We start from the raw sequence: 26,872 nt of genomic DNA, 5'->3' as shown, positions 1-26,872 counted from the left end.
TGTTAGAGGTATCTTAGAATTGTTGAAATAGTCACACGCCCCTGGGGGTCACAATCCCCAAGAACCCCAAACATCTGTCCCAGGTTCTGAAATAGCCATAGCTTTTCTGATTGGATGTTCAAGTCTAACAGAAAAAGCCAACTTTCCTTAAAATAATTTCTTTTTAAAATACTTTAAAAATTCTTTCTAAATTTCTTTTGAAAATTTTTCCAGTAAGTTCTTCCCTTTCTTTAAGTTGACTCATGAGCATGTTGCATGCTTCCTTGCCTCTCTCAAATGTCTCTAAACATAAAAAGTGTGCTTGAAACCGTCAGCTTAGCACATAGCTGTCTGGCCATGTTTGCCATCATGGCCATGGCCATTCAGGATGGTAAGAGCTTCTTTGACCATTTAATGTTCCTGTTGGCAACACATTTTGCTTCTTCTGAAAGCAAGTCCACACAGGAGTAGTTCTTGTAATAAATTCCATCTGAATGGCTTTTCATTTCTTTTGCATACAGATTTCCACTTTAAAAACAAAAAAAATCCCAAAATTTAGAGCGATTTTCTTCCTTTGCTGTGCATTTGTTATGAATTTAAAACCTGGAAATATTATACATGCCTGGAGCTAAAGGTGGCCTCTTTGCTGCTCGCATGTGCTGTTAATTATCGGCATCTGGACACCTTTTCCTTCCTGCTTTCTCACCTCCAGGCACAGCAGGCCTCTGTGAGGGGCTGCCTTCTCCAGAGGTGAGAAGGGGCCAGGCAGGGGCGGGGGGGGGCTGCCCCACGGCCTGCTGACCACATCAGATGCAGAGGTGTCCCCTTGACCCTAGAGCCTCTTGATTGTTTTGACAGCTTAGAGAATGAGCTCCTCAAACTTTCAAACTACTCTCATTTAAAAAAAAAAAAAAAAATCTATGACCTGGCAGCATGATCCGCTCTGTTGAAAAGCATATACAGACCAAAACAACCCTGCCCTTCTTCATTGCAAGGTGAGATGGGCAGCCATGCACTGGTCACCTGTTACATCCAAAAATAGCCTTTTCCTTGGTCTAGACCATAACCATATTTTCCAAATTAAGGTAAGTAACTGAATAGAACCTCTTCAATAGGAATGTATTGAGTGCTTACTTTACACTGATTATTGAATATACCGTTAGTTACAGTATCACCACGCATACCAGCTCTTTTAGATTCCTAAGGAAGCCTAAGCTCAGTGTTTCCCTGGCCCTGGGCCTTGCTAAGGGGGCGGCTTCCTGGCTGCGCTTGGGTGCATAGTGCCATCCAGTGGCAGTTCACGGTAGGAACTTGGAAGAGTAGTATTTCACAAAAAAAAAAAAAAAAAAAAATGGATACAAATAAGAGCTGAATTCACTCCTAGCTCCTTTTCTGTGGGTCAGGCTACAGAATCAGTCGGTTAGCGGGAACCAAAATTCGAGCACATTGCTGCACTGAGATTGACCCCGTGCCAGGAATCATCGGTCAGGCTCTCCCTGCAGTGCCCTGCCCACCCCCAGCAAGGCACTGACCAAGCAGGACTCAGCAGCCAGCAGAAAAGTTGATGGCACAGGGGCTCCAGAACACCAGCCAGCAGCTGGAATAAATTATTTGAGGATCTAAAGCAGAGTGTGAGCTTTGTTGAGTACTCGGCAAAAGCAAAGCAGAATTTCTTGCTCACCTCTTGCATACCTTCAAAGATTTTATGGAACAGTGTCCGTACTGTGTTTCCCGCCTACCTCTCCATTGCAAAGAGGAAGCTTGGCCTTAGATCTGTAACAAACCGTACACGCTAAGCAGTTCGGGAGTGGGAAATGGGATCGCCCAGAAACCCCCTCCTTGATCAATACAAGGTGACTTCTGCAGTGAGGCAGGGGTCCTAGAGCCAGCAGAAAATGTAGGGGGCATAATCAACCAATGTCAATATTTCTGTTTCTCTGGCCTTCTTCCACACCACTCCCAGAATACCTGTGGGGTCTGCCTGTTTGAACTGATCCTGGGACAAGGACTTATCCTACCTGGTGCACAGGGTGGGGGAGGATCCTGGGCCACTCTGATTAGCGAAGTTGATCAGACTTACAAGGCTTCAGTGCACCCAGAGCTCAGGTGTCTGCACGTAATAAACCATGGGTTTATAATCACAGTTCCTAACTGAGGGGGCAGTCAAGCCACCACCACCTCTGTCAGCGGTGGTCTGGGGTGCCTAATTATCCGGAAAGTCACACGGGCAGGCCGGGATGGCAAGAAATCTGTCCTACCAGTGAGGTCTCGGCCAGCTGGGCTGAAGAGTGGCGACTCCTGAGTTTCTCCAGCAAACTGGTTGCTCTCCCTAGGGTATCACAGTTGACGAGGAGGCTTACGCCAGAGGTGGGGTTGTCCTCAGTCTGATGGATGCAGAGCTGTAAAGAGTCCAACTACAAGGGGGTCAAGAACCCAAGCAACAAAGCCTGAGAGGCCTCCCACCACTTGTCTGGAGACCCTCTGTGGGTCACACCTGCCCACAGGGGCCAGCCCGTCCCTGCAAATACGAGGCTCTTGGGACCCTCCCCTAGTCTTACCAGTTGTAGCGTCTAGTGCCAGAATCTCCTCAAATCTGAATCTATATTGCCCATACTAAGATTTGTGGTTGTTTTAATGCCCACATGGGTAGACTTCCTCACTAGCACAGTGCACGTTATAAGGGAGTCCTTTTGGAAGGTGGCTTAGCAGTGGAGATCAACAGCACAAACACATTCTTCTGGAATTCAGTAAACTTGCCATTGGGACATTATCAAAGGCAACAGCCCTCAAGGTGGGAAGAAGCCTTGTGCATGGGACGCTTGTGGCAGAGATCGGACGGCAGCGTCCTTACAAGCAGGGGCCATAGAGCCAACTGCCTCTGCCATCTACCGCCTGTCTGATGGGGCCGTCTTCCGCTTCCTGCCCTGAAACCGGAAGTGATGATGACAGTACCCACCCCGTGGGCTATTGTGAGAACCACAGGAGTTTGTACGTGTAAAGCGCGTGGAACAGTGCACGGCGGGTAGAGAACGCAGCTCTGGTGTTTGGCAGTGGTGCATTCGGCAAGATGGCGGCAGGAACCCAAAAGTCCAGCAGCAGCAGAACTGCCGGTCAATGCATTCAGTGTAGCTATTTCAAACAGAAAGACGTATATTTCAAAATTAACATTAACAGCTATTGGAAGACACAGTGGTCATCTCTTGTTTATGATCCTATAGCAACATAGGGAACTATTATAGTTAGTTTTTTAAAAGTATAGCCAACGGAATAATAGTGATAAATGGGCACATGAGCAAGAATCAAGGTTAAGAAGGGAAAACAATTATTTTTCTTTGCTTTAGAATCCCATGGGTTGGGCTAATGTTTGTTTAGTAACGATAATTCAAAAATATCCTTGGAAAGCTTTTCTGTTTGAGACGGTCGCTGTAACTTGAATCTCGTTCACCCGGTTCTGATGTGTCGCAGGTATTAACCATGGACCTGTGATAGCTGGTGTGATTGGAGCTCAGAAGCCACAGTATGATATCTGGGGCAACACCGTAAATGTGGCCAGCAGGATGGACAGCACCGGCGTACTGGACAAAATACAGGTGATTCAGTGTGCTCTGTCAGCATCGGCCAGTTCTGGCCTCTCGGAAACCACAAATAAGTGTAATGATGATGATAATATATCAAAACAAAGAACCTTGAAAGTTACTTAAATCTTGAGAAAACCTTGAAACATGTTGACATTGACAGAAGTCCTTTTTAACTGGGGAAATGTTAATTGATTTCTGCACTCACTATTAGCAATAATATAGAGATATAATAATGTAAAGAGTATTGCCTTTAGGAAAGTCAATGATCGCAACAACCAACATAGCAGTCAGATACCTGAGCATGAAGTCAGAGCAGGACCTTTCCCTCCTCTTCTGTCCCTCAGCCCCAGGACCTTGAAAGGCGCTTTGCAAGGGAGAGGGTTAGTATAACCAACACCAGACATAACCCCTGGACTTCCTGTCCCGGAGGCTGAATTGGGAGGAGGCAGGAAAGAGTCCACTGGGGGAAGACAAGGGGTAGATTTCCGGGTGATATGTAATAACAGTGCCAAATCGGACCAGCATGGATGTGGATCTCTAGAATGATGTGAAAGCGTAGGAATCCCCCCAACGGAGGATGCTTGAGCATGGTGCCAGACACCTAAAAGGAGAGACTGACTTCTAATGGGAAGAAAGTGTGCGCGTGTGTCTATGCAGAACTTTCTATTTGCCTCACCCTAAAAAGCAGTGGTTCCACATTACACTGCAGCTTTGTTTTATTCTAGAAAATAAATTCCTGCCAAATGGCAAATTAGTATGAAAACCACTGGACACAAGTAATAGGCTTTTTTTTTTTTTTTGCTCCCTCACTGAGAATTCTGTAAGTCCCTGTTCTGTGTGCCTTGGCCTGTCCAGTGTCCTCAGGGAACCGTGCCTCCTCACATTATGGTAGAGATTTAGAGTTCTCTATTGACTTCTGTGGGAGAACCCAGCACCGATATCATCAAGAGTGGGCTTGCTCACTTGCCTTTCACACTCCCTACCTCATTCATTCAAGAGGATTCCATTGCTATGAACTTCCTAGAGCATATCCTTAATTTTTATATGGAACGGGACCAACATTACTTCTAAGTGTTCATCTTCTTTCCAGCCAGATGATTAGTCAGCCGTTGCTGAAAGTGAGCAACCGAGCAACAAAGAGGGGAGAGGTGGAAAGTGACGTGGGCGTCCCAGCCAAACTGCCGTTGCCAGGGGAAAGAGCCAGTTGGCTGTGCTCACGAGAGCCAGTCCAGACGGAGCTCTCACGAAGTGGAGCTGAGCGGCAGTCAGTCACCACGGCCTCTGGGCCTTCCTGCAGGCACGTCCCCGGCAACTCGCCTTGCGCAGGGATGGTCCAGCAAGCCTGCACAACATAGCGTCTTCCATTTGGTGTGGGGAGAGGGTGCTCCCATCCAGACACCCTTCCCACCTGTAGGCCAACCTAGGCCCCCTCCATGCTCCTGGAACATTTAGAAGATGAATGGTGGCCTTAACACGCTTCACGACTCTCTAAGTGGTTTTCAAGTACTTTTGGGATAAGTATCAAAAACAATTTGAGAGAGGTTGGTTGGGGAGAGTGCTCCCTCCTGGAGCTCGTAAATCCCCTCCAGATCAATGCTTCACATGAGCCTGAGCTCCTGTGTGTCTCCAGGAGGATATGGAGCATTGTACAGCTCCGGGTGATTTAGGGCTAAGCAGCCCACAGGATGTTCTCTGCCCGCTCGGAGCCCGGAGGAGACGGGACGGGGTCCTGGCTGTCAGGAGAGCAGCTCGTCCGCAGGTCTGTGTGTGTTCACGCTGCACAGCTGCTGGGAGGTTTGTGTCCAGCAGATTCCTTCTCCTGAAGGCGTGGTGGTCCCTCCACCCCCGGTAGATCTGCGCTTCCTCTTATGTGCAAGAAAAGTAGTGAGATGCCAGGAAAAATAAATAAATGGTGCTGAGATCATTACAGAGCTTCTCCCGGGCCGAGGAACAGGTTCCTTTGACGAGAGAGCATTCCACTCGCCCCGCGCCTTCTTGCCTGGAAGCCCAAAGAGCAGCAGAGAGAGCCCACACGCCACGCATCCAGGCTTCCCCTGGACTTGGAGGAATACTAGCCGGCGCCCCTCCGGGAGACAGCGCCCTCCTGCTCGCGCCACAGCAATCGCGTGCTTGGCATTCCCCATTCCAGCAGATAGCTCACAGATGCCAGTGGCGATGCTCCACGCCGATAAATACCTCAGCCGCACAATGAACCCCCGAGGCTCTAAAAGATGTGTGTGTTCTCTGGGGAAGGTCAGAAGTCAAAGGCCTGTAGGATTCTCTAATTCTGATGACCCCTGAGAACTCTGATCAGGAGGATGTATCTGTTCTCTGAGTTTCTCGGCTACCTCCATATTCTTTCGGTTCTTGTCCAGGATGCAAAGTCCATCCTTTGCTGCTGGCTTCGGCTGGCCTCCCCCGGGACTTGGACCCAATCCTAGGGGAGGGGGGGATGTGAGCATCTGGCACCTGCGTCCCCCTTTCCTTGCTCTGGTCATAAGGGTCCCAAGGACCCACACCGGCCCCTGTGCTAGGGGCTGGCCATCGGGTCAAGTTACAGGAAGACAGAGTGGTGTTTCTAGCTTGTTCCAGCAGCCTGCTCTGGAGATTTTTATATCACACACTTCGTCCTTTTTTGGGGCGGAGGGGGAGGCCCTAGGTACCTTCCTGGGTTCTCCTGTGGTTCTGATGTGCTCCTGCCTTTGCCCCCTGGCAGTATCTGCCCTGGACACCTCTCTCAGCCACCGGGCCCCAGGAGGCTATCTCACCGCATGGTCCCCCAGTGGTGCCTGCTCCAAAAGCAAAATTGTGCAATAGCCTTGCTGTGCTGTCCACAGGCCTGCCCAGCACGCGTGTGTCACCCACACACCTGAGGTGGCCGGGGACCCTCCGCCCCCACCCCGGGGCCATGTCCCTTTCCTCTGATGAAGTGGGAGGAAATCCCGCCTCCTCTGCTTTCTCACACACTTCCAGAGTGGCATTAGCAGGAATTTCTGGAAAGACAGCTCCCTCCCTCTCTGCTCAAGACCCTGATACCTCCTGGGAGGCCCAACTGGGCGCCATGTTCCTGACAGGAGGGTCTTCTCTCACCTCCAAAGCTGAGGCCTATTCTTAGCAGAGTCTGTTCTCTCCCCACCCATTCTCTGCTTGAGAAAGCGTCTTTAGCAGGAGGCTTCACCAGCACTCGAGCAGACAGACCCCCGGCGGGTCCGGGCTCCCGTCCCCAGACGTGGCTCCCGAGGAAAGCACAGTGCACGCTCAGGCTGAGATGGTGCCAGGCTCAGTACAACCCATCTCCCCTCAAAGAGGGGAGCCATCCTGCACGGAACTTCACTGCCCTATGGTCCAGCAGGACCCGAATGCAATTCTGCAGTCAGGCTCCTTGCCACATGGGGCAGTGGCAGGAATCACCCGTCCCGACCTGTCCCATCGACGGGCTGCAAAGGAGGGGCCCAGCCCTGTTAGCATCTCCTGTCAATTCAGTGAGGGGAGGAAACTTGCAAGACCTGACCCAGTGTGTCATGCCCAGGCTAAGGCTAGTGTGGACGCCTAGTGTCCGTTTATTTTTATTCTCGAGCATTCGACCCAAAGCGTGTGGCCCTTTGCAGGAACCCACAGTCTCCCCAGGGTGTGTTCTCCCACCTGTATTAAAATCTATTGTTCCTATTTATGATTTCGGGAGATGACATTCGTGACCATTTATAAAGATCATCCAGAATCTCACCACTCCAACATGTTCCGATTTACTTTCTTATATGTGAATACGTAACTGTCACGCAGTTGAAATCATAACGTGGATCCAGACTTCATGCTTCCTTTGGGGTGAAACAAACCTCCTTATGTCACGGTCTCGTCCACAATATGGATCATGACAGCCTCATGGTTCACTTCACCCTGGAGATCACTTGACTTTTAGGTGGTTCATAGTCTGTCACTGTCACAGCACAAAACTACACATTGTCCTTAAAACGCTCTTCTTCTGCGTTATTCTTTCTCCTAATTTCTCAGGAGTGGAATGGGTGGGTCAAAGAATGTGAGTGTCTTTTGGCTCTTGATCTTTGTGGTCAAACGACCTCCCAGAGGCCGTGTGGCGGAGACACTGACTGCTTCTTCATCTGTCCGTGTGCTTCTAGGTCACCGAGGAGACAAGCCTCATCCTCCAGACCCTGGGATACACGTGCACGTGTCGGGGAATAATCAACGTGAAAGGCAAGGGGGAGCTGAAGACATACTTTGTAAACACAGAAATGTCAAGGTCCCTTTCCCAGAGCAACTTGGCATCCTGAAGAGCTGCCTTCATTTTGGCAAGAAGACTGTATTTTCGGGAAGGTACAACGCACTTTCTGACTGCAACTTTTGTCCCTCGTTTTTGATGTGCGTGCTCTGTTCTGTCCTATGGAGCCTTTTCAGACTCGTTCCTATGACCCTGGTGGCATATCGTTTGGTGTCTGATGTGTGCCAAGATCGCGCTGCCACTTGCACTGTGCTTACTCCGGAGCAGAAGGAAAAGGAGTGTGTGTTATAGGAGAAACGCGTTTAACGAACTCGCAAAGACGACAGACGTGAAATAAACAAAAATTCTTAAGGCAATAAAACTAGGGGGTGTATATTATCTTCCGGTGCATGTTCTTTTCTGGAAAATATGGTAGCTCGCCAACCGCATCCGCTAGTCTGATATTAAAACACACAGTATTTGTGAATAAGTTGATTTCTGTCACCCCACACGGGATTTGACTGTGTTCACCCACGTGTCTCATCGCCAGTGGCTGTCCACGGGCCCCAGCAGGATCCGTGGTCCTGTCGCCTTGCTCTGTCGTGTCTCGTGCCATCCATCACCAGGATTAGTTCTCATGACCTAGAACCAGTTTTGTACCAAACGCGTCTGATGTTTTGATGCCATTGTCTTTTTGTAAGGTTGATTCATTAAAAGTTTTATGTACTTTGGTTTCGAGTCCGTATCTTTACCCGCCCACCGCTCTTCCCTCTCCTGCGGCTTCCACTCCAGAATTGGGATTTGTCTTCCATTCTCCTGCTTGACGGGTGTTGCAGAAAGAGGTCCCAGGAAGCAAAGGTTGACCTATCTTTGAGCAATTCAGATCAGGACGAAGTCTGTGATGCACAGACTTGATCCCGCCCCTCCCTGGAGATGCTCGGTGTTGTCATGCGGTCTGGTTTTCACTTTGGCATCTCCAGAGAACATTTTCTGGGAAGATGTATTTTAACAGTGAAAGGCTCCTCTACCAGCAGCAACACCCTCTCTCTCTGTCCGAGTTCTCTGGTCTGCCTTAATGCTTTGGTACAGCCATCAGGAGCAGGCTGCGGGAGAATAATTTGGCACTGACTGTTTACATCAGCAGCCAACACAATAGTTTGGACTCACCGGAAGAAGCTGCCAGGCCCCGTAAGATGCCTGTTAGTCTGAGGAGGCTTAAGAGGGCACAGAGCCAATGTTACACATTCTTGAAGAGAGAAGACTTGGGAGATTTTGTTCATGTAAAGCCAACTCTAGAGTTTTGGGGCTTTTCCTTCGCATAAAGAAATCGTACTTTGTCAAAGGGTGAAAAATAGAGCAATCATGCATAATCTGATGTTCAAAAGCAAAACGACAGATGCACGCCCGGCTTCTCCTCCCAGCTCAGGGCAGGCGTCTGTGAGCCCTGGGGGACCCCGATCTGTCAGGAACAGCTTGTTCCTGGGAACTCAGACCCGGAGCACGAGCCCTCGTTTGATTCCGGACTGACCATTTATTGGCTGTGTGACTGAACATATCTCTTAATTTCTCTTAGGGGTGTATCCTCGTTGATAGCTTACGGGATCGGGTCTGAGTGAAAGAGCTAAAGACCGTGAGAGAGCCTGGCAGCTACCCAGAGCCTCCATGCCAGGATTTTGACTCAGACTCAGGTGAAAGCACTTCTTGAACCTAGTAACTGGCCTCTGTCACCCAAGTGGGAATACAGCATGACTTGGTCCATTGCCTGCCTCAGTCAGGAATATTTTGATCCTATAATTGCATCTCAGCATTGGCCTTGATACACTTAATTCTCATAAAGGTGACCAAAGGAAGAAAGCTAGTGTAATGGCCTCTGTCTTTGCTCTAATGGAGATCCGGACTAGGAAGGCCTGGGGTTTCAGTGACTTGAGACTGGCCTTCTGTATCATTCGTCACCACAGTTGGCAGCTGTACCCCGTGGGTCCTTCCTCCCTGAGCGTCTGCAGCACTTATCCCAGGCTGCTTTATGTCACCTCCCCTTAGCGGACACTCACAGTTGAGTGACTTGCCAAGCGTGCTTAAGCATGGTTGTCTGCCCCCACTAAGGATGTGCTGAATTTGGTGAAAACTCAAAAGGAGACTTGTTTTTTCCCAATATTGCCAGGCTTACCAAACAAGACACTTTATAAAGCAATCAAAGTCATTATCAGAGTCCACCTCGCAAAGGTCTGCGCACACATGGATTGCTCAAAGTATGGGCCCCAACGAGTGGCAGCAGCAACCCCTGGGGACCTATACTTTTCCAGGCCCCAACCCAGACCCGCCAAGTCAGAAGTCCTGGCGGTGGGGCCCAGCACAAGCACTGTGTTTAGGGAACACATTCTCCAGGGGACTCCAGTCCCCAGTCTGAGCCCCCCTGTGCTTTCCAAATGAGAAAACGGGTGCAGAGAGGACCAGGGGCTTGTTTAGAGCTTCCCAGCGATCAGTGACCAAGACGAGCCTAGAATGCAAAACAGCCTGCTCCCTAAAGCTGAAAGCGTGCCTCCTGGTCAAGGCTTCATAAGCTCTGGAGCTACATACATTCCTGTGAGCAAACCATGCAGACGGCCGGGCAGCCCAGCGACATTGGCAGCAAGCAAGCATCTCTCCTCAACGTTCTCAACCTTCGAGTCTTGCAGAAAGCCCTCTCTCAGGAAAATGCCTTGCATGTAGTCCCATTAAACCTGCTGTGTTTCCTACATCTGTTTAGAAATGTCTGCCTTGTCCCAAATCCTCCACGTTGCCCTTTGTCCCCAGCTCATTATGCTTTCTTTTTCTTTTTTTTTTTTAAGATTTTTATTTATTTATTTGAGAGAGAGAGAGAGAAACAGTATGAGAGGGGAGAAGGTCAGAGGAAGAAGCAGGCTCCCCGCTGAGCCGGGAGCCCGATGTGGGACTTGATCCCAGGACTCCGGGATCATGACCTGAGCCGAAGGCAGTCGCTTAACCAACTGAGCCACCCAGGCGCCCATTATGCTTTCTTAAGGACAGCCACCACTCTGCCTTCCAAGAAAGATAGACTAACCATGGAGATTGGATACATCGAAACAAATTCTTTTATTATGTTTCTCTTTTATAAGGCGACTGACTGGGCCCTCATTGGCTTTAAGCTGTAGAAGTCAAGATGCCAACAGAAATACATTTAATTTTCCCCTGATGCCTAACAAACAGGAGACCTTTCAAAACCTTGTCCAATTCAGGCCCTGCTTTTTAAAAGTAGAAGGTTAAGGGAGTAAGATCTGACTTAAAGTAACTGAAAATAATTTAGTTTGACATAGATTTATTGTAGTCACTTTCAGATGAAGGCATTTCTTAGAGATGCTTTGTCCTGCATGGTAGTCAAAACTGAAGAAAGAGTAATTGATAAAGATTTCCATAATCCAAACTTGATATATTTTTCTATTATATTATTATAAAATATAGCTTAAGGTACCCAAAGGCATCCCAAATAAACTACAGCTATGTGTTTGGGAGGAAAAATAATAAAAGGCACCTACAAGTGAAAACAAAAAAATTTTTTCAAAAGAATAAAGAAATACGTAGGGGGGTCCCTTGGCCTTGAAATTGTCAATAAGTCAGTGTCATTTGTCCTTAGAGAATCAAAACAAGAAAACCAGCCATGGGGAAATCAGCAGTAAAATTAATTAGATCACCTGCTCATTAACCACTAAGCTGTGGGAAATGTAATTGTGATAGGCGAGGGATGATTTCTTTCAAGAGACCGAGTCATTAACAATACAGCCGATATCTTAATACTTGAATAAGTTTCAAATTATCTCCAAAATAAACATTTCCAACTTGGGTGCGAAGCAGGTGTTTCCAAAATGAAAACTATTCACACGAACTGTCCTAGGCTCTCGTGCCTGCATTTGGACCACTGAGTCCGACGCACACTCCTCACAGTTTGGAACTCCCCCTTGAAGAGAAGGAAAGGTGGGCTCCGATCAGTGAAATGATGGGCTCTGTGCCCCTGCCGCCAGGAAGGGCAGGAGCCAGAATGTTACACCAACGCCCAATCTCTTCCCAGGACCTGAGGCGAGGAGGGACAGCGGCAGTACTGGCCCCAGAGACCACCCATCCCTACCAGGCTTTTGTCCTCAACCGTGCAAACTTGTGTTATTTACAGCTCAGTCCTCCGGGGCGCAGGTGGGGGTGTTGTAGGATCTACAGCTCAATTATTCCAAAAGGAGATAGCATTATATCTCCTCCTGGAGGAAGGAAGACTCAGGCAGCCCTGGTTTCCACAGCTGGTGAGAAAGGGTGTGCATGCCCCTCCCGGGAGCGCCCCCCGGAGCCCGGCAAACCAGAGAAACGGTGAACAGAATCACCAGACCCGTGGTCAAGTGGGAACACTTTTCCTTTTATTCAAGTGCTCACAATGGATCAGTCTCCGGCATCATTTCAGCTGACATGGTCCCACGAGATGTTCATCACAGGTAGTAAAGGCCTTTGGCCAGGGTCTTCACCACGGCCACATGAGGAAAGGGGGCTCCCAGGCCCGACCCCCCACTGTCCAGGCGCAAGCAACTTCAGGCCAGCTCCCTGACCCCAGTGAAGCGGGGGGGGGGGGGGGCATAAGGCCCCGGCACTGCCCGATTGTGCCACCCCGCGGTCCAGGCCACAGCAGGGGCGTCAGGCTGGAGAAATGTGTCCAAAGCCAGGCGTCTTGATGCTGGGGATGTTGTTCTTCCTGTAGAAGTCAGCCTTCACGTGGTTGGCTCGGCTGTGGTCCCGGTTCAGGGGCTCCACGGGCTGGTGTATGCGCCTCCCATAGACCGAGGACATCAGCACTCCCACAGGCCGCTGACGCTCCTGTCCGGGGTCACCAGAACACGGGGTCAGCTCGCACCTCCCGGGTCACAGGACCTACCTTGTGTCCTGGAAGCCCTCCCTGCCTGGCACACCCGCACACCTGCAACCTGCTCCGGCCGTGCTTCTTAATGCCTGGGGGGGGGGGGGGGGGGGGGGCGGTGCCTAAACTGTGTCACACCCTGTCCCTCGTGCTCCGAGCCCATCATGGCCCCCACGTCCTTCATGTCATTCAGAGGAAAGGCAAAGAGCTTGCACCGGCACCAGGCGCCCTCTCAGCCCCCTCACTTCAGATGGTGTTCCTCTCCCCTCCCTGCCCTCCCGCTGTCCTCCTGCCTGCCCCCCACCTTACCAACTCCCTGCCCCTCCATTTTCCCAGCACCCCATCTCCCCTGACCCCCCACCTTCCCAGCCCCCCTCATCTCCCGACCCCCTTCCCTCCCCAGCTCCCCAGTCTCCTCTCACTTTCCCTGTGCCCCTTAAAAGGCTTTATTTCTCTGCACACCACTTACCACGACCTGGAATTCAGTTCCCTATGTATAGGACGTATATTTTTCTATTTCCTCGTAGGAACGTCAGCTCTAAGAGGACAGGGACTTTCTTCTCCCCCCTCTGTGCTCAGTGCACATGGGAGGCCCTCAGAATGTGGGGCGCGATACAGGTGTTCTTATGACAGGAAAGCGCTAGCCAAGTCACTGCCAACTTGGAATGAACTCACATAAACAAAAACAATAGGAAGACACCTAATGTCTCTGACTTAGGTAGTTATACCTCATAGTTCACCACTTAACTTCCCATCGAAATAAAGTTTGCCTGGAAGTGACATGGCAACATTATTTTTTCTTGTATATTTTACTTATGTATTTGACAGAGAGAGACACAGCGAGAGAGGGAACACAAGCGGGGGGTGGGGGGGGAGGGAGCTGCAGACTCCCCGCGGAGCAGGGAGCCCGACGCGGGGCTCGATCCCAGGACCCTGGGCCCATGACCTGAGCCGAAGGAAGAAGCTTAAGGACTGAGCCACCCAGGCGCCCCCAGCATTCTTAACAATAGCAGCCACAGGCAAAAATCCGCTGACCGAGAAAGAAATCCCAGCAGAGGCTCTTACGTTCCGATTTCTGTGCCTTGTAGAAAAGATGATGATAGTTACTCAGCACCTGGCTCTTAATAGCCATTGCTGTCCTCAGATCAGACTCCGTGGAGACCGTGTCCCGAGTGCAGGAAGTCACCAGGAGGGTCTCACCCCTAAGGAGACGCCCGCCTCCTGGCACCCACCTGCCGTGGCGCCGACCTCCCCTCCCTGGGGCCTGGGAGTTTTGCTCCTCTGTTGCTCACACAGCTGTGCAGCCGACCTCAGGCCGAGCCCCTTCCAGAAAGCCGCGCACACCCCAAAGAGGAACTGCCCCATACGTGGAGGTTGGAGGCCCGTACCTAAACTAGGGAGCCTATTCTTGTTATTCTCCCAGGGTCCGTGGGAGAACCAGGGCAGCCAGGACTCAGAAGTGAAGCAAAAACCTGCTTTATCTGCTGAGAAGACCTCTTAGTTTTGCCTTGATTAAGCTGTTAACTAAACGAAACCACAGAGTCACAGAAACAAATACACAGAAGGAGAAGAGAGGGAGCTGGAAGCGGCTGAGTCCAGCCCCGGGGGCGGCAAGGAAGAGGGCCACCCGCGAGAGTCAGCACAGCACGCTGGCAGATAGAGATGCACACGCTCACAGCTCATCTGTTCGCACTGGGTCAGCAGCCGGTCTTCACATTACCTCCTCGTTCACATGAAGTCCCAGGCTTTTTGCATGTTCTCTGTCGTCTCGGTGAAGTTTCTGATTGTAGCCTGGGCTCTTGTTAAAAACACAGTCGTACAAGGAAATGACTCCTGTCTGGGAATAAAAAGAGAAAGCCAGGCATGGGCTCACTGGACGGCCGGGCCGCGCAAATCCTCGTGGAGCTTGGAAGCCAGGCTTCTCCCTGATGGACAGTGGAGATGTGCAGTTTCCCGTGTGCACTGAGTGTGTGCTCGGGAAGATCACCCCAGGACAGACCCTGGACGACCAGAGCAGGTCCCCGAGAGGCCCAGCGAGCTGGGGACATCTCCGTGGCTCTTTTTCTGCACCTCCTACAGATCCCTCCTTGACCAAGGCACTTGACCCTCCCGATCTCTGACTCTACCACTAGCCCACAACCTTAAAATAAGAGTTATCCACTCAATATATATATGTTTTTCTCCTTCATTTCCGCCTTTCTCATATTTCTCAGATTTTCTGCAGTAAGCTTGTACTGCTTTAAAAAATTAACCATAACTGAACACTGAGACAATATAACCAAACAGAAGTATCTGTAAGTTGCTGCCAATAGGTGGGTGGGCACCTAGTACAAATCCCTCTTCGAAGAGACAGAACTATTTCCTTTAATCAGATGTGGTAGCTCTAACCAATGTCATTCACAATGCATGGATATATATATTTGATATATAATATATGTACATTTATAATATATGCACAGACATCAGATATAAAAATACGTGCACACGCAAACCTTTGATGTATTAGAAAATTATCCCATAAACAGCTTTCATCTGAAGTATCTCCATTTTTTTCATCCCAAATTTCTCTTGATACAAAAATTAATTTGCTTTATCTGGTACCTAGTAAAAGGAAAAGACATCCATGTGTTAGCTCATCTATAATCGTCACATGTAAGTCAGGACGGTCCTTTATGTTCCTCCAGCCAAGGGCCCACTGCTCTGGATCCTCCAGCAGTAAACCGAGACTCGCTGTCTCGCCGGTATTTGGGGTCACAGGGCGTCTGCCTGTGCCCGCTCGCTTGCTTGTTTGCCCAGGGAAGTAATGCTAGAAATATTTCCTCCAACTGCAGGACCGCGGAGGTAGAAGCTAAACAGTGAACAGGATGCATGGCATGGGTTTGGTCTGCTGGGAAAAGTGGACCGCCCATTCTCGCCGACTGCGGGGCTCAGCGCGGCTGGTAGCAATGGAAATGGCAGAGTGTGATGTGGCTTCAACCCCGCCTTGGCAAATCCCTCACAGGTCATCTGTCCTGTGCCAGATGTGCCACTCCTGCTGGGGTAGTCGGGAAGATTGCTCAGACACATGGCCACCTTCCTGGTGCAATTAACCATCTAGTAAGGAAAACAAGGCGAGCTTTTAGGATTATTTTAGGTTCCTAAGAATTCCAATGGCAGCATGCCTGTGGCACTTATTCACCTGCTTTGCCTAAGTTCAGAGTCATTCCAAGTGACTTAGGCAGGAGCCGTGGCTTTGGAGTCTGTGCCCCGATGGCCATATAATGAGGTCACCTTGCAGGAGCTTCTTGTTGGCACTGTCCTCTGTCACCTCCTGGGCTCCTTGGTCTGTTCATGCACTGGGTTGGCTGGCCCTGGCCTTCACCTGTCCTGAATACCACCTATAGTATAGCTCATACACCCCGGGTTAAAAAACAGAAAGCCCAAATCGGTGGGGTGGTGATACCTTATTCCACTTTGGGTACTGTAAAAATCAGCTAGCTATTTGGGAAAAACAATAAACTTGGATCTTCACGGCACATTTATCATCAGAAGTCAATTCTGGATGGATTAGAAAAACAAGTGAAAAGAAAATCCATAAGGGACCTCCTACGCATAAAAGTATTGGGGAAAATGTCACAAAGAAAATATCAATCACTTTGGTTATATAAAAATCAGACATCTGATAATCAAATAAAATTAAGACTTCTTTTAAAGCCTGTAGGAAGGAAGGAGAAATCTCAGTATCTTGAACATACAGTGTGTAGGAGGTAGGATGTCCGCAGAAGCTGGGGGCATTGGCTGGGTGCTTGCTTCTAGCCTGGAGAGGTTCAACGCACCTTGCAGCTAGCCTTTTTTTGGGAAGCCACCAGGCCAGAGAGCCCTGCAGTGACACAAGAGAGGCTCAAGTACACCACCCACTTCCCCCAAAGGTGGGAATGCCGGCCTCTGTGAAGCACCACGATGCAGACCCTTCCTTTTGGGGTTCAGAGCAGAGCTCGTGGCCCGGCCCGGCTGAGCCCAGCAGGCCGACCCGGACAGCAAGTAAATACCCCGTCGCCCCCACACCATCCCCTTACAGGGATTTAAGCTGGGCTCGTGGTCATAATCTAGATGTCCCATTGTCGCCAGAATCCCTCTGGCCTGGCTGACCCTGTGAAGTGGGTGTGTTTCTGGGAGTCTGCAACAGAAAGACCTGCTCCCCAATCAATCAGTCAATGAATAAAATCTTTGAAAAAGAAAAAGACAAGCCGCAGTAGCACATGAGAAGGAGGGTTAGTTACGGAGCGCCTACATATCTTGCCATATGCTAGAGCAGTCTTTATGAGGGATCTCACTGCACCCGCAGGGTGTGAACAGGGTCTCTCTGCTGTGCAGGGATTTTGCATATTTACCACTTTCCAGAGTACAATGAATTTTTCTGTCACTGAGAAATAAGGGGGGGGGGGGAGTCCCTCATCAGGCCGGCAGCCTCACTTAGCAAAGTGACTGTCCATTTCCAACACCTAATCAGACCGAAAATCTGTCTTTTCTTGGATGTTAATTATTAATCTCTCTTCTTTCTTTTTGTCTTTCATCCCTTCACGGTTTGAAGCAAAATCGCGTTAATAAAAACCAATCTGGATTTAGACGCTATCACAAAACAGAGCTTCTAGGTTTACTGGTGTTTTGCTATTAAAATCTCGCAAGAGACTGCCTCTCTCACGCGTATCATTGCTTTTAAAAAACAAAGCAAAATGAGCCCATTTATTTTCTCTCTGGTGATCTCCCTTTGTCCCTTTGCATTTTGAGTATTGTTAAAATGTAGCATGGTCTCGTTCTGGGCGTGGTGTCTGATCACTTGCCTTCAGTTCCCCCAAGGTGACCCGTACTCCTACCACCACAAATAACCCCTCTGTGGCCCTGGGCTGACGCCGTAAGAGTGGAGACCTTCAGGTTTCAACCTCCAAAGTACATTGCTCTAACCATCAGACAAGGCACCCAGCTCGGCTCCAGGACAAAAATAGGGAGTCCCCATCTTACAGGAGACCGCAGGCTGAAAATGGAAATAAACTCATTAATTAAACAATTCAAGGTAATGCCCATGGAGCGGCAGAGGTATGCACAAAGTACAGTGGCACCAGAGAGGAAGAATCCGCACCTGCCTGGGTCGGGCAGGAAGTCCATGTGGCTGCAGTCAGCACGGGAGAGGCTGCCCCGCATCCCTATGGCTGGAGCCCCAGGGAAGCCCCCTCCCTGTGTGTTACGGGTTGAATTGCATCCACAAAAGAATTCATACGTTGAAGTCCTAACCCCCAGGATCTCAGAAGGTGATTTAGAAGTAAGGATGCTGAGGATGTAGTTAGTTAAGGTGAGGTCATACCAGGGTAGGGTTGGGCCCCTCATCCAAGAGCATGGGTGTCCTTATTTAAAAAGGTTCAGAAACTGACAGAGACATGCAGAGAGAGATGATGTGAGGAGACACAGAGAGAGCAGGGCCATCCACAGCTGAAGGGGAGCGGCTGGAGCAGACTCTCCCTCACAGCCTCCAAAGGAACCAACCCTGCCAACGCCTTGATTTGGCCTCCAGAACGAGGAGACGGTAAGTTTCTGTTGCCTAAGCCCCTGGTCTGTGGTACCTTATTATGGCAGCTCCAACGTACACACTTGGCAGCGAGCAAGAGCCATCTTTTGAACAATGGAAAGAATGGAGATGACGCACTCTGCTCCAAGTAAACGGAGTCAGTAGACCATTCAGCCCAGACAACCGGGTAGTTCGACATCACCAATATTCAGTTCTGCTCTATTCCTGACTCCACAGGGGGTTAATTTCCTCTGCTCCTTTGGGTGACTGAAGCCAAGTGGCCAGTTCTCAGCAATGAACTATGAGTGGGGGGTGACATGGGACACCAGGCAGAAGCCTGTGGGGACCCCTGAAGCTTCCTGTGAGTGTTAGCAGCTCCCTTGGCGGTTGCTAAGTGACTCTCGTGGACAGAGCCATCCCTCGGATCCCCGTTGGACTTTTAACGTGAGAAATAAGCCTTATTTGGGGCACTGAGACTTTGGAGGCTGTTGGTGACTGCAGCATAACCCTGTTTCTCATGCCTAAAGCAAGCAGGTACCTGAGGAAGTCCTGGCTTCTACCGCCTCCAGCCTACAAGGGTGCATCTGCGGGTCCCGCACTTCTACTATGCCCAGTTCCCCCCAGAGAGGTTACACACCCTCTCACACCAATAACAGGAGTAAGAGCTCCAGCAAACCGGGACCTGAGTCCTTTCTTTCCTCCTCTCTTTCAGATCGTTTAAATACAAATGCACTGTTCATTGTCCGTTCAAACGAGGTAATAAGAAAAAGGAAATTAATACATTTTTACCGTGGTACTCGGGCAGGGGTAATGTTATGTGCTCACTGAACACACTTTCTCTTCAAGAATAAACAGAAGACCGCAATCACCAGGTGCCATCACAATTGTCACACCAGGTGACAAGCTCTGGCAAGGAACTGTGGGGGAAACCAGCAAGCATCACCTTCTAGGTGGTGGTCCATAAGAGCTCTCATGTGTCCTCCATGCTCTCGCCTGGCTCTAGCGAGTTCAGAGGGTCCAATGCAGGACTGCAGGGTCCCAAAGATCTGCACGTCTAGGAACCACTAAAAAGGAAGAGCCTGGTTTCCCAAGTTACTGGGCAGGAGAAACACACATGAAGAAAGAAACACTCTTCCATTATGTTACGTTTATATGCACAAGGCCAGTGGTGTGCTTATGTTAACAAGCTGCTCTCTGGACAAAAAAGACCTGACTTGCAGCATTTGCTGATTTCCGCAGTAGAAAAAGTCTCACCGTGCCTGATTTCAGGCTTCCAAGCGAATGCAGAGTTCAAACAAAATGCTAAAATGTATGAGCAGGCTCTGATACACCACTCGTTAAGACTCTCAGGGTTCAGGGTCTGTTTGCTTCCAGAGCACATCCCAGCCCACCTGAACTGAAACGGTAATCAAGCTATGATCAGGCTGCATTCATTTCCTCTCTTAGTGGGCATAGTACTGTTACCTCTCATCCGGAGGCTTTCAGGCTCTGTTTGCCTACCAGTGTGTGACCTACTTTTAAAAAATGAAAATTCTCAAGGTGATCCAAAAGGGTTGCCTTTGATTCATAGGGGCATTTTTACTTCTGTTGAGTCTAGTGCTTCTCCCCAGGGGGGTCCAGCGGCATGTGAAACTTAATGATATTTTCATTAATTCTAACATCCTTAAAAATTCCATTCTCAGAAGGACTGTGGCTTGTCAAGGACATAATGTTAGCACTTAAAAGGACAATACTCAGCTCTTCTCTTTGGCTCCTCTGTGGCAAAGATGCTGTTTCTAAATCTAAGGGCACAAGTTTGGGAAATGGTTGTAACTTTTCCAATAATCTGAAAATTTTATCAGTTTAATAAGAATCCTATCATAAGCAGCCTTGTTAATGCGTTTTTTTCACTACTTCTAAGGGATCTGTGGCTGGTAGTGCTGCCCGAAACCAGAGCCCTAGAACCTGCCGCCTTACCCCTGAGTTGAAGTGAACACACTACCCACCTTTGATCTCACGTGTATTTCCTACTGGAGGTGTCTCTGAGTGAGGGGTCTGCGCAATTTGTCGCCAAGAGGAGACCTGGTACTTGGTCCTGCTTCTATTGACGCCAGCACCCTCACACCCCCGCCCCCCAGCTATTCACATCACTGAAGGAAGGGTGAGCCACTGCTGCTGAAACTTGGCCAAATATATTGGGGATAACGCTGTTCCTTTTCCTGTGTCACTGTGCCCCTCAAAAAGGGATGACTTTGAAAAAAATGTCTGAGATAAGGTGTTACATGAAAAGGGCAAGCTGCAAACACCTATGCGCAGCTGTGTGATCTGCATGTGAACATGTTCTTTTAAACAAAGTTAGACACCACCGCATTCATATGCGCACAGTGGACGACCCACCGCTCCAGCCGTTTCGGTCCATATGGAGGACTTCTGCTAGAAGGACGCACGCACGGCCTCTCCCCTCACCCCTTCCTCCCTCCCTGGGGGTGACCTTCCCCTTGCTGAGCTCCACCTGCCCTGGAGGAAGACATTCAGCCCCAACCCTTGCCCCCACAGACCTCCAGTTTTCCAAGGGCAGGTCACTGGACAGGGAAGATGCAGCTAGCCACCTTCAGGAGAAGCAACACCGTCCACTCCCAAGGTTGATCCCTGAGGAACAGAGGAAGGCCAAGCAAAACCCAGGCAGCAGATAATGCCAAACGGAACCTCTCTCTAGTCTAAGAGGCTAATCTTGTCAGTGACTTTTCCTGGTTTAAATAAACTTTGCATCCGATTCCTGCACACCTCCTTCATTCACTGCAGCCCGTATTTATGAAGCGCCCACAATGAGACGGGCACCGTTGAGATTGCTCAGGACAGAACTGTGACGACGATAATCCCTGTCCTCAGACTTCAGTGGAAGAAAGAAGCAGCAAGATAACTAAGTAAAATGTTTAGTCGGTTGATACTAAAACAGGCACAGGAGGAAAAACTGGCAGGGAGGGGGAAGGAAACGTCTGTGGGGGTGCTCATAATTTCATTCAGCGGGCACTCATTTTTATTGTAAGGCTTGTGGGTGCAAGGGTCGGCCTAGATTTTAAGAGGTAAAGGAGCACCAGAACTGGAGCTTACCGCTCCTCCAGAGCCCTTAGGAGCAGCTGAGGTTGCGTGGCAGACTGCTCCGTGCCTAAGGATGAAGAGGCTCCATCTCAGAGGGATTGGGGGGTGGCAGGCTCGTACGAACACCTCCTATACACTGGACGCGGGCATCTCTGGACAGTCAACATGCATCGTTTTATCTACAAAGTGCCTGGCTGCATTCAGTGAAGGGCAACTCCCTGATCAGGAGGGTCAAGAAACAGCCCCTCGCCTCCCTGCCTCTACCACACACCAAGAAGGAAAGTGGGCTAATCTCACTAAAGCTAGGGTGAGGCTTTCTGAGCCACGCTTCACCCAAGACAGAGCTATCCACAATCCGGCTTACCATGAGGGAAAGCATATTCTAAAACCACCTAAGAATTTTTTTTTTTTTAATGTGGCTCTTAAACTTTGAGAAATTTAATAAAATCCTTCATAAAAGGGCATTGTCCTTTGACTTAGCTTTTCCATTTCAGTGGCAGAAATGTTGCACAAGGCAGAAGAAGGAAAAAAAAATTTAAAAACATCATTGAACTGAATCTGCCTTGCTGCCATCGGAACAATATTTTATAGGAAAAGTCCCCGCTGCTACAGGTCCCTAGGGGGCAGTATGGGAGTTGATCACATTTCAGCTGGCAGCTTTAGATGACAAATTTGTCTCAGGATCCAAGGCATTACTGGGGCTTAAAATAAGTGTGCTGCATTGAAAGCCTGAACTCTGGGCTCTTCCAGGGGAGATGCCTTAGATTAGAAGCCACCAGAATGACACTCAGATTACCTGCCTCACCTGTAAATCTCTGACAGCAAACAAGGGTGAGACATCTAAGACACCGGCCGGAAACTAACCTTCAGTGAAAGGGAACTCAAATGATCACTAACAAAAGCAAACGGTAATAATCATAGCCCTACTTACATGGGGTTTACTATGTACCACTGTATACCCATGAATTAAATTAATTCCCCTAATCGCCCCATGAAGCTGGTACTGTTTCATAGAAAGTGACACGGAGGGTTTGTGACTTGGGCAGTCTGCACAGCTGGTAACACGGAGCCAGTATTTTTACCCAAGACTCCTTGGCCTGTGCTACTAACCGATCACTAAGTGTGCCCCACAGTAATTGACTTAAGAGCTATTCTGCCATGTTTCTTCTCAGCTTTGGGTACGGCCTGGGTTCACAGTTAACTGAGAGGCAGCTGAGTCCTCTAGCAAATTTGTGATACAAAGTTCATCCTCTTCGGTCCAACTGATCTCATGGTAGAGAATCAGCTTCTGCAGCCCCCCCAGCCGATTAAATGCTCATTCCTATAATCCCCAGGAGCATGTTATTACCATTGGTGGCTATCCTACAAATGTACTTTGAAATGCCTTTTGTTTTTCTTGCAGCCTTTAAGGCTCTTTTATTCAGGTGTTAATATTTCTGCTACATCATTTTCTTCTGTGTGACACTAAAGACTTCAGGATTTGAATTTGCCTGTGACCCCAGTTATCAAAACTGTACCAATTTTTTTTTATAAAGTCTGTTTTGCATTCATTCATTCAAAGGCCCATTCCTACCTTCCAGGGACAGTAACCTATCAGAGCAGGGGTTGGCGGACGTTTTGTGTAAAGAGACAGATAGTCACTGTTTTAGGCTTTCAGGTCACATGGTTTCCTGTTGCAACTACTCAACTCTGGTGGTAGCCATAGATAATACTAAATGAATGAGCATGGGACCGTGTTCTAATAAAACTTTATTAAAAACAGGCAGTGGGCCAGATTTGGCCCAAGGGCCTTTGTGTGCGGACCCCTGAATTAGAGGTACATACTTCTTGCCTACGCCTGATTTCCTACTAAGTACAGAGCCGTGGGCACCTCATACCTCAGGCATCTCTCTGCATCTTGGCCCCAGAAAGGCAGAGTCACATATCAGATTGGTGAATTTAGGAAGAATAAACTGGACCTGCCATGTCCAATTCTGCTCTTTTCCTGTTGGCAGTACCTGGCCCACAGCAGGTGGGGGTTCAGCTCTTTTTCTGGGGCCCACAGCTGCAGTGGCCGGGTAGGTATATCTACCTGATTCAGAGCTACGGTGTCCACAATCAATTTTTACCCAGAATTCTTAGCAGGACCCTGCAACCTGGCTTTTATCTCTGATAAATATGTATCTTGAACGCCATCTGTTTTAGTCTTTTACCTTATTTCTCCATAGTCTCAAAGTGATACTTAAAAGGACTCCTCAAAGGCACACATAAAATGATGCGTTTGTAAATTTTTTTCATTTTGTCAGGAAGCCAGACAAAATTTATGTTCTCTCAATAAAACAGCATGGACCAACTTTAAACACGGAGATTCCTGGCCTTTCGGCTGGTTCTCTCATGCTGTGCAGAAATGCTCTGCATGAATCATAAATTGGCAATGATACAGGTTTTGCATGCTTAAATTGTAAAATTCATTTAATACGTGAAATTATTTACAGATAAAAGTTCTTTCAAAACATATTGCTCATGGGAGGAAAAAATATGAGGTCCATCGTGGCAATGAGGTTGGCCCCATTGCTCAGAATCTCCCCAGTGTTAATACCTGGTGGATATTCGTGCTTAGGGGCAAAGGAACCAGGGCTGCAAATACAGCAGTGCTGCAGCTGTCCTCTTTCCTCCTTCCGTCCTCCCGTCCTTCCGTATTGCTCAAAGCCAAACAGAGAGGTGCTGACAGATAAGAGATCCCCCTGGCCAAGCGTTATGTGTTAGCTTGCTTGGGCTGCTAAAACAAAGCACCCAGACTGGGGGGCTTAAACAAGAGAAATGTACTGTCTCACCCTTCTGATGGCTGGAAGTCTGAGATCAAGGGGTCCACAGGGTTCGTTCCTCCTGAGGGGTGAGGGGAGAGCTGTTCCCAGCCTCTCTCCTCGGCTTGTAGAAGGCCATCTTCTCCCCATCCGTTCCCACCATCTTCAATCTGTGCGTGTCTGTCTCTGGGTCCAAATTTCACCTTTTCATAAGGACACTGGTCATACTGGATGAGGGCCCCCCAGTGACCTCACTTTGGTTGGATTACCTCCATAAAGACCCCATCTCCAAATAAGGTCACATTCTGACGTGCTTGGGATGAGGACTCTAACATGAGAATTTTAGGGGGACACAATTCAACCTGTAACAGTCGTTTAAACTAGAAAGCACCGCTTGTGTTTGTAAGACTAAGCTCCATGCTATTCTCGTACATTTCATGCGTGGCAAGTCCTCCAGTGTGTGCTGACCTGATCTGAATGGGGATTCACCTGAGCTCTAGGGCTTGCGGGTGGGCAGGAGGAAAGGAAAGGAAGGATGGATTCTGTGGGAATACCTCACACATCATGAGGGAAAGAGCTCTGTCCTCCCAGGCACTTGGCTCACCTATACCCTCCCTGAGCCACTCACTGTCTCTGCAGGCTGAGCATCTTTGAATAATGATGCCCCTGCACCCTGAACCCCAAGACACACTGGAGACATTTAGGGAAAATGGCTTGATGAAAGGAGTAGAGGACTCCTGACAAGTTCTGAATTTGCTTCTCTTCCTTTGGCTTCCTGTCCAGCTTCTGTTTCAAAATGGCCTATACGGACCAGCAGGCTTTCCCCATGAGGCCCATGTGCCTGCTGCAGCCAGGCCAGACTCTAATGAGGGCTTCCTGCCCTGCGCTCCCCAAGGGCGGCTGTCCAGATCTGCCTCATGGTCATCTTCGGTTTGCAGGGGGCTCTCCAGGGGTTTCCGCACCCATGACTTTCTGGGCACCGTCGCTTCACTGAGGGCTGTCAGGCTGACCCCAGAGGGAGCCCTGCCTCAGTCCACTGCACAGCCCTGGCACTCCCGAGACCCTCTTCCAGATCCAGGGCAGAGGGGTCAACTTGCTGCCCCTGGTAGTAGTTCTGGAAGCCCAGAGGCACCCAAACCCTTCCCCTAAGAACAACTGACCTAACCCACCCCCCAAATAGCTCAGGACACCAGGCTGAGCATTCTCACACCCGACCCTACCCTGTATGCCTTAACCCCAGCGCCTCATTCCAGCTGAGCATACCCCCCACCCCAACACACACACACACACACACACACACACACACACACACACACACACAGACGGCTCAGCCCCCGCTCACTCTCTAGGTGAGGGGGAGGTCCACCTTACTCTTGCGGTCCTGGTAACTGTACTCTTTGGGGTCCAGGTGCCCCCGAGGAAGGCCGCTCTCCCACCTTCTTTCCCCCTGTGACTCTGATGTCTCCTCACGCCCCGCCCTTGCGCCCTCACAGGCTGCGCAGACCTGCACCGGCCCCCACCCTCCACCCCTCACCCCCCTTGCAGCCCTGCCCCAGAGTCCCACGCCAGAGTTGCAGCGCAGACCTTCTGACTGCCCCCGAAGTGTAGCCCCGGCCTGCAGCCCCGCCCCATCCACCCTCCCCAGGCCTTCTCCTCAGCCTCGGTCCCTGGCAGAAAGGCCCCAGTCCGGTCTCCGGCAGTGCAGCTCCACCCAAGCCCCACTACGCCGCAGGACCGCCTCGCCCCCATCCCGCCTCTCCTCCAGCCCGCTCCCCGGCTCTGCAGCCCCGCCCCCATTCTCCCCTCCCCCCGGCCCCGCCCTGGTAGTGAAGCCCCGCCCCATCCCGCCTCTCCTCCCACACCCACCCTGGCTCTGCAGCCCCTCCCCCATCCCCTCTACCTCCTCGCCCCGCCCCCATCCCCCCGGTCCTCTAGCCCCCGCCCCGCTCGCTCGCCCCTCCCGCCCGCACCGCCGCGCCCCGCCGTGCAGCCCCTCCCCGGTGCGGCTCACCTTGGCCTGGCGGTAGTAGTAGCTGTGCTCCTTGGGGTCCAGGCGCCGCGGCGGGATGTAGCTGAAGGCGGACTGCGCCGAGAGGGGTGGCGGCCGGGGCTTGCCCCGCAGCGTGGCGGCGGTGAGCTCCTCCTCTTCGTCGTCCTCCATGTCACCCCGGTGAGACCCCGCGCCCGCCAAGGTCCGGCCCAGTCTGCCCGCTCCGGGCAGCCGGGCGTCCGCGTTCCGCGTTGCCTGGAAACCGGGGCCGCGCGACGCCAGGCTGGGCCCCGGGGCGGGGCGGGGCCGGCGGGACCCCCTCCCCCTCTCCCCCCCGCTCCCGCTTCCTCTCCCCCGCGCAGCGCCCCCTTCCCCGCACCTCGCGTTCACTCTGGGTGTCTCCTAGGGGGTGCGTCCTCGGATCCCCAGCTGCAGAAGCGGCCGCGCCGGGGTTCCCGGTAGGAGATGCCCCCGGGGTCAGCACGTCCCAACCTGCTGACCCGTCTCCACGCAGCGTCGGTTCGTTCACGCGCCGACCACCCGTTCGCGGGGCAGTTCCTGACCGCGCACCTGCTAGGCGCCGGCGTTGGAGGCGCGTCCTTGAACCGAGCCGCAGGTGTCCACGTGGGGCTTACAGTCCGCTGGTAGAAGGCAAAAAGACAACCTAAAGTGGGTCTAGAGTAGCGCCGCCCAATAGGAACGCGGTGGGGGCCACACAGGCAACTTAAAACTGTCTGGTAACCCCACCGAAAAGGTAAAAGACACAGGTGAAATTCATTGTAATGCTATATTTATTCTACTTAGTTTGTCCAAAACATTATTAT

General features: G+C 50.5%; 2 protein-coding genes across 2 annotated transcripts in view; one reads left to right on the top strand and one right to left on the bottom strand.

Annotated features, from left to right (window-relative positions):
* ADCY2 (adenylate cyclase 2) overlaps nt 1-8,496 on the top strand; it is a 401,408-nt gene extending 392,912 nt beyond the window's left edge. Inside the window, exons 24-25 of the mRNA XM_027607059.2 lie at nt 3,445-3,569; nt 7,691-8,496. Of these exons, the coding sequence (XP_027462860.1) occupies nt 3,445-3,569; nt 7,691-7,843 (278 nt within the window). The 3' untranslated portion in view covers nt 7,844-8,496. The remainder of the gene's footprint in view (nt 1-3,444; nt 3,570-7,690) is intronic.
* Nucleotides 8,497-12,155: 3,659 nt separating this feature from the next.
* C5H5orf49 (chromosome 5 C5orf49 homolog) lies at nt 12,156-26,320 on the bottom strand. The gene is made up of 3 exons (XM_027604230.2): nt 26,070-26,320; nt 14,379-14,495; nt 12,156-12,618 (listed from the first exon to the last, which is right to left on the bottom strand). Exons 1-3 carry the CDS (start codon nt 26,217-26,219, stop codon nt 12,439-12,441), a joined length of 447 nt encoding a protein of 148 aa, XP_027460031.1. The 5' UTR covers nt 26,220-26,320; the 3' UTR covers nt 12,156-12,438.
* Nucleotides 26,321-26,872: the final 552 nt, after the last annotated feature.

This window comes from Zalophus californianus, chromosome 5 (assembly GCF_009762305.2).
Source record: "Zalophus californianus isolate mZalCal1 chromosome 5, mZalCal1.pri.v2, whole genome shotgun sequence".
In the NCBI taxonomy this organism is placed as follows: domain Eukaryota; kingdom Metazoa; phylum Chordata; class Mammalia; order Carnivora; family Otariidae; genus Zalophus; species Zalophus californianus.
Note: the sequence above shows the minus strand (reverse complement) of the source record. Positions and strands in the feature narration are given on the sequence as shown.